Below are 14,305 nucleotides of genomic sequence, written 5' to 3'. Positions count from 1 at the left end.
CCAATTACCACCTATTTTCAATCTAGCAGGCAGAATTATTCTGCCAAAAAAGAAGCCAGAGATCAACTTCCAGCATGACTGCAAGAGGAACTATACTGACCCACTGTCCAGTGAAACTGGTAAAATAAAAAGATAAAAGCCACTTAAAGCCTCTAGAAACAGCCATAAAGGCAAACAGCAAATGAAAAAACATCTAGTCAAGATCACTGGAAATTTCACAAGAGAAGTGAGTGTCTATTGAACCAAGATGGCTCCCTCCCTCCCAGCTCAACGAGTTGGGAGTCGCCACTCCAGACTTTGCAGCTGAGAACACAGGGATCCTCCTCCCCCCACTCAGTTCCTACTTGGAGGGCTTTCTTCCCAGGAGCAGGTTACCAATTTCTCATCCAGCCTCCAGCCAGCTGCCTAAGTCTAAATCCCAGGTAAGTATGACTGAGAGGTGGGGGTTCCCTTCTTCCACCCAGCCTCCACTTGTGGAACGAGGCTCTACCTTGGACATAGTGTGCTGAGAACACTGGGGCCCTGACGACCCTTATTCTGGCTGGTGAGACAGTGTTTCTCCACTAGGAGAGGCAAGTCAAGAGGACCCCAGGCTGCTGCGGTGGGCACTCACGTGCACACACACACACACACACACACACACCCTCCCACTCCCAACAAACACTCAGCAACTAGACCAGAGGTGTCACTCTGAAAGAACACTGTTGTTGTTCTCACCCCCAGCTCCAGAGCCTAGGATGAGAGATTTTGCCTCAGGGGAGAGACAGACCACAAAGAGATAGTTCCAAAGGAGCTGACTTCATTTCCAACAAAGCAAGAAGTTCAAGCCCAATGGCACACTCAAGAACAGTGAAGGTTGTGGGGAGAAGCAATTAGGAGGAGATTCAATATTCAAACAAAACTTGCAGGCCTATTAATTTGCAGGTGAGGGGCGCCTGGGTGGCTCAGTCGGTTAAGCGTCCGACTTCAGCTCAGGTCACGATCTCACGGTCCGTGAGTTCGAGCCCCGCGTCGGGCTCTGGGCTGATGGCTCAGAGCCTGGAGCCTGCTTCCCATTCTGTGTCTCCCTCTCTCTCTGCCCCTCCCCCATTCATGCTCTGTCTCTCTCTGTCTCAAAAATAAATAAACGTTAAAAAAAAATTTAAAAAAAAAAAATTGCAGGTGAGAACTGGGACCTAAGACAGCTGGAAGTGGCTTTACCGGGATGAGAACAAATATCAAACACAGACCTCAGAAACTTTTCCTTCAAAAGGGCAAGAATCTAATTGGACTGATTTATAAGGCAATATTCCAGGCTTTGTTGGAAAACAACAGGGCAATCAGCTGGTATTCCTGAAGTTTAAGAGCTACGTGTGGTCAGGGAAAGAGGGAGAGATCCCCACCAAAACCACCAAAAGTCATCAGGGTGACTGTGGGCGTACCCAAAACTGGACTTCTCTGAGGAGCAACATCAAAGGCTTAACGTTGGGAGGGAAACAAATGTCACTAAAGCAATCCAGCCAGTTATTAAACAAACAGGCAAATAACCACCCCCAGAGGGTAGAAAGGCCAGTATCCAAAGTTGCTATAAATTTATTATCTAAGATGTTAAGTATCCAACAACAACAACAACAAAAAAATGACAAGGCATTCAAAGAAACAGGAAAGGATGACCCATAAACTATGAAAAACAAAAAAGAAAAAGAAGCTGGCAAGAGAAATTGCCTATGACAGCATCTAGATGTTGGGAGACCTCAAAGTCACCATTATAAACATGTTCACATTACTGAAGAAAATCATAATTAAAGGGTTAAAGGAATGATGACAATGTCCCATCAAACAGAGAATAGCAATAGAAATTATTCTGAAAAACTGAAACTCTGAAGTCCAAAAAGTACAATAACTGAAATAAAAACTCACTAGAAGGGCTCAACAGTATATTGGAACTGGTAGAAGAAAAAATAAGCAAACTCAAAGACAGATCAACAGAAATTATACAAGCCAAAGAACAAACAGATGAAGGAAAGTGAAGCAAACCTCAGAAAAATGTGGGACACCATTCAGCACACCAACATAGGTGTAATGGGGAGTACCAGAAGGAGAGAAAAGCTAAATAGCAGGGAAAAATTTTCAAAGTATTTTAAAGCCAAAGACTTCTCAAACTCATTGAAAAAACAACATATACCTCCAGGAGGTTCAATGAATTCCAAACAGGATAAACACAGTGATCCACAAACAGACACATTATCGTAAAAATGGTGAAGGCCAAAGAGAAGGAGAAAATCTTGAAAGCAGCAAGAGAAAAACAACTTGTTACTTATAAGCGAACCCAGTTACATGACCAGCTGACGTCTCACCATAACCGATGGAGGCCAGAAGGCATCTCAGAGAGAATCTGCTGCTAGCAGACCCATGTTTCAAGAGATGGTAAAGGTGGGGCGCCTGGGTGGCTCAGTTGGTTAAGTGTCCCACTCCTGGTTTCAGTTCATGTCATGATCTCACGGTTCTTGGGTCACAGTTCTAAATGCTAAGTGTATGTTGACGAGTCCCAAATTTAAACTTTCTCCCTGGACCACTCTCTTGAGCACCAGATTCTCACATCTAACTGCCTACCTGACATATCCACGTCAATATCAAAAAAGGGGGTGAGAGGGAATAGAACTACATAGGAGTAAGGTTTATATCATTGGAATTAAGCTAGTATAAACCCAAAGCTAATTCTGATAAAACGTGCATGTTAGGGGCACCTGGGGGGCTCAGTCAGTTAAACATCCAACTCTTGATCCTCACTCAGTACTTGATCTCAGGGTGGTGAGTTCAAGGCCTGCATTGGGCTCCACACTGGGCATGAAGCCTACCTTAAATTAATTAGAATGTTAGGATATGCATTTAAACTTTTAAAAAGCTTTAAAAAAAAAAGCAGTAAAGGAAGAACAGAGGAACATAAAAGATGTGAGATACGTAGAAAACAAGAAGTAAAATGGCAGATGTAAATCCAACTGTATCAATAACAACATGCCAATGGATTAAATAACCCAATTAAAAGGCAGAGACTGTCAGACTAATGAAAACATGCTCCAACTATATACTATCTACAGCAAACACACTTTAGATTCAAAGATAAAAATACACTGAAAGTAAAAGAATTAAAAACGGTATCTCACCTAAACCAAAATTGGACAAAACAACAACAAATGTTGAGAAAAAGATAAATGAGATAAAGAGGGACATTTTATAGGGGCAGCAGGGTGGCTCAGTTGGTTAAGCATCTGACTTTTCAGCTCAGGCCATGATCTCGCGGCTCGGGAGTTCCAGCCCCGCGTGGGGCTCTGTGCTGACATCTCAGAGCCTGCAGCCTGCTTCAGATTCTGTCTCCCTCTCTCTCTGCCCCTCCCTGCTCGCACGCTGTCTCTCTCTCAAAAATAAAACATTAAAAAACAAATTTTAAAGAGGGACATTTTATAATGATACAAAGGTCAACCCCTCAGGATAATACAAATACAAACATATATTCACCTAATATCAGATCACCAAAATACACAAAGTGAAAACTGACAGAAGAGTAGGGAGAAATAGACAATTCAACAACAACAGCTGGAGATTTCAATATGCCACTCTGAATTATGAAGAAAAGAGTAGATGTTACTTGGGGCTGGGGGTGGGGGGATAAGGAGGTGGGAAGGGTGAGGACTGAAAGTATGAGATTTCTTTGAGGTGACCAAAATGTCCTAATGGACGATGCTGATAGTTCCACATTATCTGTGAATATACTAAAAACCGTTTTACACTTTATAGGTGTGGATTGTATCGTATCTGACTTACATCTCAAACTGTTTAAAAAAAAAAAAAAAGTCAGACATCAGTACTAAATGCAATGAAGGATCTGGTTCTAGAGAAAAACTATGAAAGTAGATTATTGGACAATGGATAAAAGTAAGATATGGACTGTGGATTAGACAAGAGTGCTATATCAATGTAAACTTTCTTGATAACTGCAATGTGATTAGTCAACAGAATATACCTGTTTTTAGAAATCACTCACTGATAAAGTATACATATTTACTCACTGGTAAAGGTATATCATGTCCCCATTTTACTCTCAAATGGCTCATAAAAAATATGTATACATACACACACACACACACACACACACACACACACAATTGGGAGGGTAAGAGAGGAGGGAGAAAGAATGATAAAGCAGATGCGGCAAAATGGAAAGTGGTCACTACGGGTAAAGAATATTATGCAAGATTTCTTTGTACTACTCTCACAATTTTTCCATAAATTGTAGCAAAATTAAAAGTTATTTTTTATTATTTTTTCTTTTTTTTTAAAGCTGCTATTCTTGTGGATGTCTTTTTTTTTTTTAATGTTTATTTATTTTGAGAGAGAGACAGAGGATGAGTTGGAGAAGAGGAGAGAGAAAGGGAAACACAGAATACGAAGCACACTCCAGGTTCTGAGCTGTCGGCACAGAGCCTGACGGGGGGCTCGAACCCACAAACCATGAGATCATGACCTAAGCCGAAGTCAAACACCTAACTGACAGAGCCACCCAGGCGCCTCTAAAAGTTATTTTTTAGGGGCGCCTGGGTGGCTCCATCGGTTGAGCATCCAACGGGCTCAGGTCATGATCTCACATTTCGTGGGCTTGAGCCCCGTGTCGGGCTCTGTGTTGACAGCTCAGAGCCTGGAAGTTGCTTCAGATTCTGTGTCTCCCTCTCTCTCTGCCCCTCCTCCACTCTCTCTCTCTCTCCCTCCCTCAAAAATACATACAACGTTAAAAAAAAGTAAAAACAAAAATACAAAACTCTGCAGTGGTTGTCCATCTCAGTCGGAGTAGGCAAAGTTCTTAAAACAGCCTACAGGACCGGACATGATCTAGGGCCCCTGCCTCCCCCATCACCACCTCCACAACTCGTTTCCTATTACACTCCTTGCTCCAGTACAACCAAACTAGATTTCTTGTTATTTCTAGAACATGCCACCCTTTGGGACCTTTACACGTGTTGTACCTTCTGCCTGTAACATTTTGGGGGGGATTTACTCAAGTATTGTGCTCTCAAGTATTGACTTTTGGGACTTACTCAAGTATTTAGTCAAGTATGGGTCAAGTATTCCATGACCTTGAATTATGGGAAACACCAGCTTATCTCCATACACACCCACCCAATTATCTATCACTCTAACTCCCCTTCTGGGGCCTGTTTTCCCTCAAGGGACTTACAGTCATCAAAATATATATTAGTTTACTCTCTTTCTCTTCCAAATGAACTGTAAAGCATTATCTAGAGCAGTGCCTGACATACTGTGAACACTCAATAAACTTTGAATAAATAAATACTAGGACATCAGTTAAAAAAAAAAACACCTTAATTTCTATTCTTCCTATTCTGCTTATTTCTATTCTTAATTTCTTTTTTTTTTTTTAATGTTTATTTATTTTTGAGACAGAGAGACAGAGCACGAATGGGGGAGGGGCAGAGAGAGAGGGAGACACAGAATCGGAAGCAGGCTCCAGGCTCTGAGCCATCAGCCCAAAGCCCGATGCGGGGCTCGAACTCACGGACCGCGAGATCGTGACCTGAGCTGAAGTCGGACGCTTAACCGACTGAGCCACCCAGGCGCCCCTATTCTTAATTTCATAGCACAGAAGCTCAAAGTAAATATTCACACAGAACAACTGTTCTGGAAACTACCCTTGGCAGCTACATCCCCTCAAGCAGATGAAGATCTGTGAAGTGGGAAATACACCAGATTGCCCAGTTCCCCACCTGCCCTTCCTTCGCAGCTTCTCCAAGAGTTGGCAGCAAAGAAATAGTCCCTGTGTAGCTTTGGCAAAAGTAACAGTGGTGGGGAGCACTGCCTGAGTTCCCCAAGTCCTGCTCCAGACCTCTGGACTCCTGGAAATGCAAGCAGCACTTGGGATGTCCTCAACCTTGACGTTGTTAAGAGACTTCAAGGAACATAAGCGTTTCCCATGGAAATCACCATTTTCACACAAGAGAGCTGTGAATACCCTTGTTCCCATCACTTACACATAGGTCAGAGTCCTTTCATAGACAGTGACACACAGATGTCACTTTCCATTATGTAAACAGATGCTCTAATTTTATCACAGGTTATCAACTCTCTCGTTTGAGTCCAGATTTACAGAACACCATGGTTGTGCAGAACGCACACTCAACATTTCACTCCACAAATGAACCAATGTGCGCGCTAATATTCCCTGAATACTGAAAATGACAAGAGAAACATTTCAGATGGAAAAAGAGAGCACACTGTGATGACCTAAAAAGTTAACGAAAACAACAAATCCATCAGAAAACAATTACAACTGACAGCTGCAAGCGTTAATGTTGTTGGAAGCCTCATCAACGACCACAAATTCAGTTTCTTCAATCTTCTAACATCGGCCTCTCCTCATTACCATTCATACCACTCACCAAGATCCATCGAATTAGCTCAAAATCTAATCCTTAAAGGATTAGGCAATGTAAGACATGGGGCACGTACACGAGAACGCCAAAGGACGATTAGTGAAAACTGGAGGGTTTATCAAAATCGGCAGTGCTCCTCTCCAAAGTTAAAAGGAAGAAACGGAACGGGTCCCCTTGAGAAGAAAAGAGGAATTTGTGATAATAGAAGGACATCCTGTGCTTATCTGAAATTGTACAGCAGGCCCTCCAGAAGGCAAAGACGTGCTTGGAGCATGAAAAGTTCTCCCATTCAGGACAGTCAGTAACGTGGAAACACGTAGAAGGTGGTGAGAGCCAGGGCCGACCTCAGGCAAGGATACTTAGAGACAGCCCCGGTCGGGACACGGGAATAGGGCAGCGACGAAACGACAGAACCGAGAACGGGAAGGAAGAACCAGCAGGTCGCTGGACATCAAGCTCCTGGAGGGCTCTCCGGTTCCCTGCTCAGCCCAAGCGCCTAGAACTGTGCCTGGCTTGTGGCGTGGGCCCAATACACAGAGACAAGGGAAGACAGCTGTTCGAGCCGCGTTTTGACTGCGGGTCCGAGAGAGGTCCCAAACGCCCCGCGACGCTAGGTCCGCTTCTGCCCTTCACGCCCAGCCGGGAACCCTGAGGGCGGCTGGGGCTTGCCGTCCTGCACAGTTGCATTTGGGGGCGGAGACAGGGTCACGAAGCCGGAGCTCCTTACTTACTTTTGCAGCCGGGCGCCATGGCGCCCTCACGCCTCGATCCCAAGACCAATGCAGCGGATACCCCCACCTCCAGCCGCGCAGCGCGCCGGGATTCCGAACGCTCAAGATGGCCGCAAATTTGAATTTGGCGCTCCGGTCGGACGTTGACGCCAGCAAGGGGGCTGCCATGTTGCCCGGCCTCCGGTCAGGGGGCGGGGACTGCGTGACGTCACGAGCAGGCGCCATAACCAATGTACACTCTCAAGCGGGCCCAGGGAACCTGTCTTTTCCCGGGACAGCCATGAGCAAGCGGAACCAGGTTTCGTATGTGCGGCCAGCCGAGCCGGCGTTCCTGGCCCGCTTCAAAGAGAGGATCGGCTACAAAGAAGGGCCCACCGTGGAGACCAAGGTGAGCCCAGGGCAATTGCGTTACCGGAGAAACGCTGCCCTCCCGCTACTTCCGGCTTCTGCCTGGACTTGAAGGCCTGCCTGGCAGTGACGGGTCCCTCCCCTCACCTGCGCCCAGCCCCTAATCTGGGTGGGCTTCAGTCCCCAGGCTGGTCCTCTTCAAACTACTACAGCCTCTTATACCCAGGAAGATATTTGTCGTTTTTCGTAGTGCTGTTGTATTCTTGAAAATGACTGGACCCAGGTAAAGCGCCTCGTCCTTGGTAGATGGTTAAGAAAGATCACTTTTCTCTCTCTTACTTGCTTATCCCAAAACCTGTAGTTAGCAGGATGGGTGGTAGCGTAGTCTCGTTTTCCAGATAAAGTTACTGAAGGCCGCTCGATCAAATGACCTGATGTCCTAGACCTGGAGTCTGGATCTTTGGAAGAATGCCCTGGATCTATTGTTATGCTTTATTGTTTAACAACCACACCTCCCTCCTCCTTCTCCCCACCAAAAGTATGTTTAAGAATATTTTGGATCTAAGTAGAAGAGGAGCTTTAGGAAAGAGCAGTCCCTCTATAGTTTAAGGATAGAGATCAGTGGGAGTCAACTTCTGAGCCCTCCCAGGCTTCAGCCCTAACTGGTTCACGCCAAAACCTGCCCTATCTCTTTAAGTAGGAAGAGACTATTATGCTTAGGGGATGTGTGGAGAAATAAAGAATTTACTTAGCATTCTGTGTCTAGCACTTTCACTAATACCCGCCCCTCAAGTCACTTAAGAGTTTAGTAAAGGAAACAAGATTGACTTGTGTGAAATTACTCAATCCAATGAGAATATGCTAAGTCCAGGCATTGTGAAAGAAAATGAAAGAACACAGAGATGTATCTCCAAAATACCATATTCTTTTAAAACCTTCTTCGCAAAAAAAAAAAAAAAAAGAGGTTAGAGTGGGAGAGAGCCAAAGCATAAGAGACTGTTAAAAACTGAGAATAAACTGAGGGTTGATGGGGGGTGGGAGGGAGGGTAGGGTGGGTGATGGGTATTGAGGAGGGCACCTTTTGGGATGAGCACTGGGTGTTGTATGGAAACCAATTTGACAGTAAATTTCATATATTAAATAAATAAATAAATAAATAAACATTTAAAAAATAATAAAAAATAAAAATAAATTGATTAATTAAAAAAAAAAAAACCTTCTTCGCTGCTTCGTCTCTGCCTTCACAGGTCACCACCTCTGTGAATCTCTTCAAAGCTCCTACAAATACTTTTCCTCTGTTCACTTTGTCCATATCTGTGATATTCATCTTTTTGCATTGCAACTACTTGCTTTCCTGTGATTGTCACCACTAAATCAAACTCTCTGAGTTAGTATCTTAATCTTTCTGTATTTTCCTAGCACCTGGCACAGTGCCTGGACCAAATAGTAGGTGACCAGTTCTGTTGACTGTGCTTATCATCAGGCAAGGCTTCAAGAGGAAGGGATAACTTAGATTGAATCTTGAGCATGGGTAGGTCAGCAGGTAGAGATGGAAGGAAGGGTGGATAAAGGTGTAAAGATGGTGAGTGAGCGGGGCATCTGGCTGACTCAGTCAGTGGAGCATGCGACTCTTGATCTCAGGGTTGTAGGTTCGAGCCCCATGTTGGGTGTAGAGATGACTTAAAAGTAAAATCTTTAAAAAAAAAAAAAAAGATGGTAAAGCATGGACTGTGTGATTGAGGAACCGGTTGGAGAGAAAGCCATATGGACTATTCACTTGGCAACAAGGAGCCATTTTTGGTTAGAGAGAATTTGATCAGGGAGTGACGGATCCCCAGGACCAAAAACGGTGATGATGACACAAAGGATGAGATTTGAGAAAACAGATATGGATTCATCAATGAGGAGACTATGAAACCTAATTTTATAGTTTGTTTGAAGTCCTTGTGATGATCATGTGTGTGTAGTTAACACCCTGAAGATTCTAGCTGGGAATGCTGTTTTAGGAGAACCTGGGGTGGGGGTGGTACTTTCCAACTCATATCAGTGACTTAAACTTATGCAAGAGACTTTTCCACAGAAAAATACCCCTATGTTTCTGTGTTTGAGAAACCAACTGCACTCTTAATCAGGTTGGCAATATAATCATCAATCTAGTCATCTAGTCAATCTAGTAATCTAGTCAATCTAGTAATCTAGTTAACAAAAAGAAGAGTTTCATGGGAAATCATTATATAGTCAAGTTAAATTACCTTATTCACCTTCTTGAGAGTCAATTCAGGAGTGGCTTTGAACAACCACTGTTTCTTTAACCATTTCTCTTATTTTCCAGCCAGTCGTATAAACAAAAAGAGAAGTCAGAATTAATGATTCTCAGTCTAATAAACACCAGGAATTTTTTTAAAGATTTTATTTCTAAGTAACCTCTGCACCCATTGTGGGACTTGAACTCACAACCTCAAGATTAAGAGTCGCATACTCCACCTATTGAAGCAGCCAGGCACCCCAGGATTTATTTTATTTCACTGTCCCATTTCCTTGGTTAAAAATACTTACTGGGGCTCCTGGGTGGCTCAGTTGGTTAAGCATCTGACTTGGGCTCGGGTCATGATCTCACAGTTCATGAGTTTTGAGCCCCACATCGGGCTCTGTGCTCAGAGCGTGGAGTCTGCTTCGGATTCTATGTCTCCCTCTCTCTCTGTCCCTCCCCTGCTCGTGCTCCGTCTCTCTCTCTCTCTCAAAAATAAATAAACATTTAAAAATTTTAGTACTAATTACCTACTAGTTTGTGATCATTTATTGGAAACTTTCAGAAAAAAATAATGCAAAACTAATGAATAATCAGTGAACTAACATGGATATTATTAAAGAGAATGCACTTGTGAAGTGATCGAGCAGATTTGGGATGTAGACAAAATGAGCGAATTTGCCTGTAACTTGCCGGCCAGGGCTTTCAGGTTCATCATTTTTCATCCTATTAGTCATTCATGAATAGATCAACAAATACTTCTTGAGCCCCTGCTGTTTGCCAGGCTCTGAGCCTCTAGAACGTCAAAGGAACTCACCTAGCAGAACCAGATAGAAAAATATTGGCAACTCAGTATGGTACATGTACCCTATGAGCTATGCACAGTGTGAGAAGGAAGACAAGGTGAGATCAGGAAAGTACTTCTAAAGAATCTAAGTCTAGAAGGCAGCTTGAGCAGGTATACATCAGGGGCAGTGGGGCTTTCTAGGCACTAGGAACTGGTGCAGAGATAGGGGAGGCAAAGGAGCTAATATGGTCATGTGTCTGCAGTCCTCCAACCCGGCTGGAGTCCAGAGGCCATGAGTGTGGTGTAGGAGAAAGCTCTGTTTCTAGGCCAGGTGCCGTAGGGCTTTGTTGCCTTGTCTGGGAGACAAGGAGGGCTCTGTGAGAGGTGCAGTAACAAGTTATTTGAATAATGTGCGGTGCATGCACATACCTTTCAACGCAGCAACTCCACTTCCAGGAATTTATCTTACACATGAGTTCACAAAATTGAACAAAAATAAGTGCATAGTAGAAAAAGTAAATAAAAATGTGTGCATAGTGGAAAAAACTAGAAACAACCAAAATTTTTACGTACAGGGTACTGGTCAAATAAACCATGAGATGACCATATATATAATTAAATACTAGGCAGTGGTTTTTAAAATACAGAATTTCATATTAACAGATAATTCCAAGGTGCTATACAAAGATTATTTTTGAGTAAAAAAATTGGGGTGCAGGGTGCTTGAGCGGCTCAGTTGGTTAAGCATCCGACTCTTGGTTTCAGTTCAGGTTATGATCTCACAGTTCAGGAGTTCAAGCCCCGAGTCAGGCTCTGCACTGACGGTACAGAGCCGGCTTGGGATTCTCTCTCTCCCTCTCTGCCCCCTACCCCACATGCACGCGTGCGTGAGCTCTCTCTCCTTCTCTCCCTCTCTCTCTCTCTCAAATAAACTTAAAAAAAAGAAGTTGGAGGAGTGGGGCTTTTATGGTAGCTGACATTTTTTGAAAATGAATCAACTGACCCAAGGTTACCGCTTGTAATGTGTATAGTGAGTACATGTTTTCTGTTGGTATTCTCTGTACTTTTATGTTTGGGAAATTTCATAAAGAAAAGAAATCAAGTCCCATAATATGTACAGTCTTCTTTTTGCATACAGAATGTTTTCCATACTTCCATATTTTTATACACTTAGGAAATGGCTGTAGGATACCCACCTGACTGAAGCTGTCAGACGGGAGGAGAGATAATCAGAGGTGGAAGAACACCTTTTACTTGCTGCCTTCTGTACTTCGGCGTTGATTATTTTTTGTCTAACTTTGAGAAGAGATGGAAGTGAAAACAGTTGGTGAAGAGCAGACAGAATTGATGTGGTTCAGCACTGCCCCGAGTCGGCTGGGTGGGCAGTACTTGAAGCAGAGGGCCCCTGACACTGGGAACCGTGAGCTGGGGTCCTGCTGAGATGGAAATTAATCCCTGTGGGCAGGCACTTCAGGGTAACTGGCAGGTGGATCTCTTCCCTAGTGTGGCAGGGTTAGGCTCTTAAGAGTTACTTGGAAATTCACTGCCAAACACATTTTGTCAATAAAGTTACCCTTCTCCATTAGTAATCACGGTGTCTCATGGTTGTATTTGGTTCAAGGTCAGACGTCTGCATGTGGTGTTTGTGTTTTCCCCTAGAGAATCCAGCTTCAGCTCCCAGATGAAGATGGTGATCACAGTGACAAAGAAGATGAACAGCCCCAAGTGGTGATTTTAAAAAAGGGAGACCTGTCAGCTGAAGAAGTCATGAAAATTAAAGCAGAAATAAAGGCTGCCAAAGCAGGTATGTCTGGAAGTAATCTGATTTTTTTTTTCTAACAATTTAAGGAACCTGACATACGAAACTATCTTATGTAATAGTATGGTATGTTTGAAGGAGACGGTCCTAGGTTCACACTTCAGCTGTAACACTCACCAGATGTGTGATCATGAACAAGTTATTTCACGTCTCAGCCTCAGTTCCCTCATCAATAAAATGGAGACAATAATGATTGGTACCTACTTTATTGGGTTGTTACAAGGATAAAGTGCAAATTTAAATAAAAACATCCTGTTTAAAAAAAAAAGTGGTTAGGTTTACAAATTAGTCAACAGAGGTGTATTTATTTAATCAGTGCCTGAACTGCGGTATGCGACATGGTATGTTTTTCATTATTCCTAAATATTAATTACATTGCTTTAAGGAAAAATGCTAGAGTTCAAAACAATCACTTTTCAAAACACTTCAAAATACAGCCAGATTATAACTAATTGGGGACTGGCAATGTTATGGAATACTTCACAGGAAGTGAGTTTTTATTAAGTGACTGCCCATCTTGTGGGTATGTAGCTAGAAGCAGTGGAGAAGACCAGATCGAATGGACTCAGGACATCTTTAAATACCATCTGAGATTTTTCTTGCCATTTGACTCTCCATTAAAGGCAAAATGAGAGAAGAAAGTTCTTTAACTTTGTCTTTGCTGCAGATGAAGAGCCGGCTATTGCTGATGGAAGAATCATGTATCGAAAACCAGTCAAGCGTTCCTCAGATGAAAAATATTCAGGTCTAACAGCAAGCTCAAAAAAGAAAAAGTCAAATGAAGGTCAAATAAATAAGCAGGACTCCGTTAAAAAGAACTCACAAAAGCAAATCAAGAACAGTTCCCTCCTTTCTTTTGACAATGAAGATGAAACTGAATAAGTGTAAATATTTTGGACTTGGTCTTCCTTTAGAGTATATGGGGTATTTTTTAAAATGGCATCTTTTTCCTATTTAAAGATAATACAAGTTCATTACAGAAAATTTAGAAAATTCGGAAAAAATGTATGATAAAAACTTTGTTTATCAATACCCCTTTGACATGATGCAAACTCTGTAGATATTACCAACTATTAACATTTTGGAACTTCCATGTGTGGGGCATGTATGTGTGTATGTAAATTATATTTTTTAAACAAAACTGGGATTATGTTGTGCATATTAATCTGTCCTGCATGTTACATGTCGTTATGAGTGTTTTTCCTGATCAGTAAAATTCAAAAACTTAACATAATTGCTATTGAGAATTTTGTCATCTAATGATTTTGTCATTAAATGACAAAATCTTCAGTATCTTCATGAGCAGAAGCCCACTTCGGATGAGGAAGATGATAATGTGGCTAGTTAAGAATACTTCCCCAGCTCCTGCCAAAGGTAGCCGTATAACAGCCCCGGCAATTTTAGAGATAGAAGTGGGTCTTGTACAATTGAGGACCTAATACAAGTGATCTTGATACAAGTGAGGATCTAATATATAACATGGTAACTATAGTTGATAACAGTATAAAAGCAGGGAGAGGCACTTGGGTGGCTCATTCAGTTAAGCGTCCAACTTGCTCAGGTCATGATCTCACGGCTCATGAGTTTGAGCCCCACCTCAGGCTCTTGGCTGTCAGCACAGAGCCTGCTTTGGATCCTCTGTCCCCGTCTCTCTCTGCTCCTCCCCAGCTCATGCTCTCTCTCGCTCTCTCTCTCTCTCTCTCTCTCAAAAATAAACATTAAAGGGGTGCCTGGGGGGCTCAGTCGGTTAAGCTTCTGACTTCGGCACAGGTCACGATCTCACAGTTTGTGAGTTCGAGCCCCGCATCAGGCTCTGTGCTGACAGCTCGGAGCCTGGAGCCTGCCTCGGATTCTGTGTCTCCTTCTCTCTCTGCCCCTCCCCCACTTGTGCTCTGTCTCTGTCTCTCAAAAATAAATAAAGGTAAAAAAAAAAGTGTTAAAAAAGATAAA

General features: G+C 42.9%; 2 protein-coding genes across 6 annotated transcripts in view; one reads left to right on the top strand and one right to left on the bottom strand.

The window, feature by feature from the left end:
- The window catches only part of KIF15 (kinesin family member 15), a 77,860-nt gene extending 70,601 nt beyond the window's left edge, over window positions 1-7,259 (bottom strand). For all 4 annotated transcript variants that reach the window (XR_002071819.2, XM_019416498.2, XM_019416496.2 and 1 more), the window contains exon 1: window positions 7,154-7,259. Coding sequence is in view for 3 of the 4 variants with exons in the window: in XM_019416498.2 (XP_019272043.1) it covers window positions 7,154-7,172 (19 nt within the window). In the remaining variant the exon portion in view is untranslated. The remainder of the gene's footprint in view (window positions 1-7,153) is intronic.
- A 100-nt stretch (window positions 7,260-7,359) lies between these two features.
- On the top strand, window positions 7,360-13,502 carry KIAA1143 (KIAA1143 ortholog). 2 transcript variants are annotated; one of them, XM_053898243.1, is made up of 3 exons: window positions 7,360-7,541; window positions 12,196-12,340; window positions 12,979-13,152. In XM_053898243.1, exons 1-3 carry the CDS (start codon window positions 7,434-7,436, stop codon window positions 13,104-13,106), a joined length of 381 nt encoding a protein of 126 aa, XP_053754218.1. In that variant the 5' UTR covers window positions 7,360-7,433; the 3' UTR covers window positions 13,107-13,152. The 2 variants fall into 2 exon arrangements, with proteins under 2 accessions (XP_053754218.1, XP_019272049.2); XM_019416504.2 differs by having other exon boundaries at window positions 7,361-7,541; window positions 13,023-13,502.
- The last annotated feature ends 803 nt before the right edge of the window (window positions 13,503-14,305 follow it).

Source organism: Panthera pardus, unplaced genomic scaffold (assembly GCF_024362965.1).
Source record: "Panthera pardus isolate Hobbes unplaced genomic scaffold, ASM2436296v1 HiC_scaffold_8, whole genome shotgun sequence".
Classification (NCBI taxonomy): Eukaryota; Metazoa; Chordata; class Mammalia; order Carnivora; family Felidae; genus Panthera; species Panthera pardus.
This window is presented reverse-complemented; position numbering and strand designations above follow the sequence as displayed.

Excerpts from the sequence above, each read along its gene's own strand:
- KIAA1143 (XM_019416504.2), top strand. The coding sequence starts at position 7,434 with ATGAGCAAGCGGAACCAGGTTTCGTATGTGCGGCCAGCCGAGCCGGCG. Across the intron at positions 7,542-12,195 it reads GGCCCACCGTGGAGACCAAG|AGAATCCAGCTTCAGCTCCC; the intron begins GTGAGCCCAGGG and ends GTTTTCCCCTAG. Across the intron at positions 12,341-13,022 it reads AATAAAGGCTGCCAAAGCAG|ATGAAGAGCCGGCTATTGCT; the intron begins GTATGTCTGGAA and ends TCTTTGCTGCAG.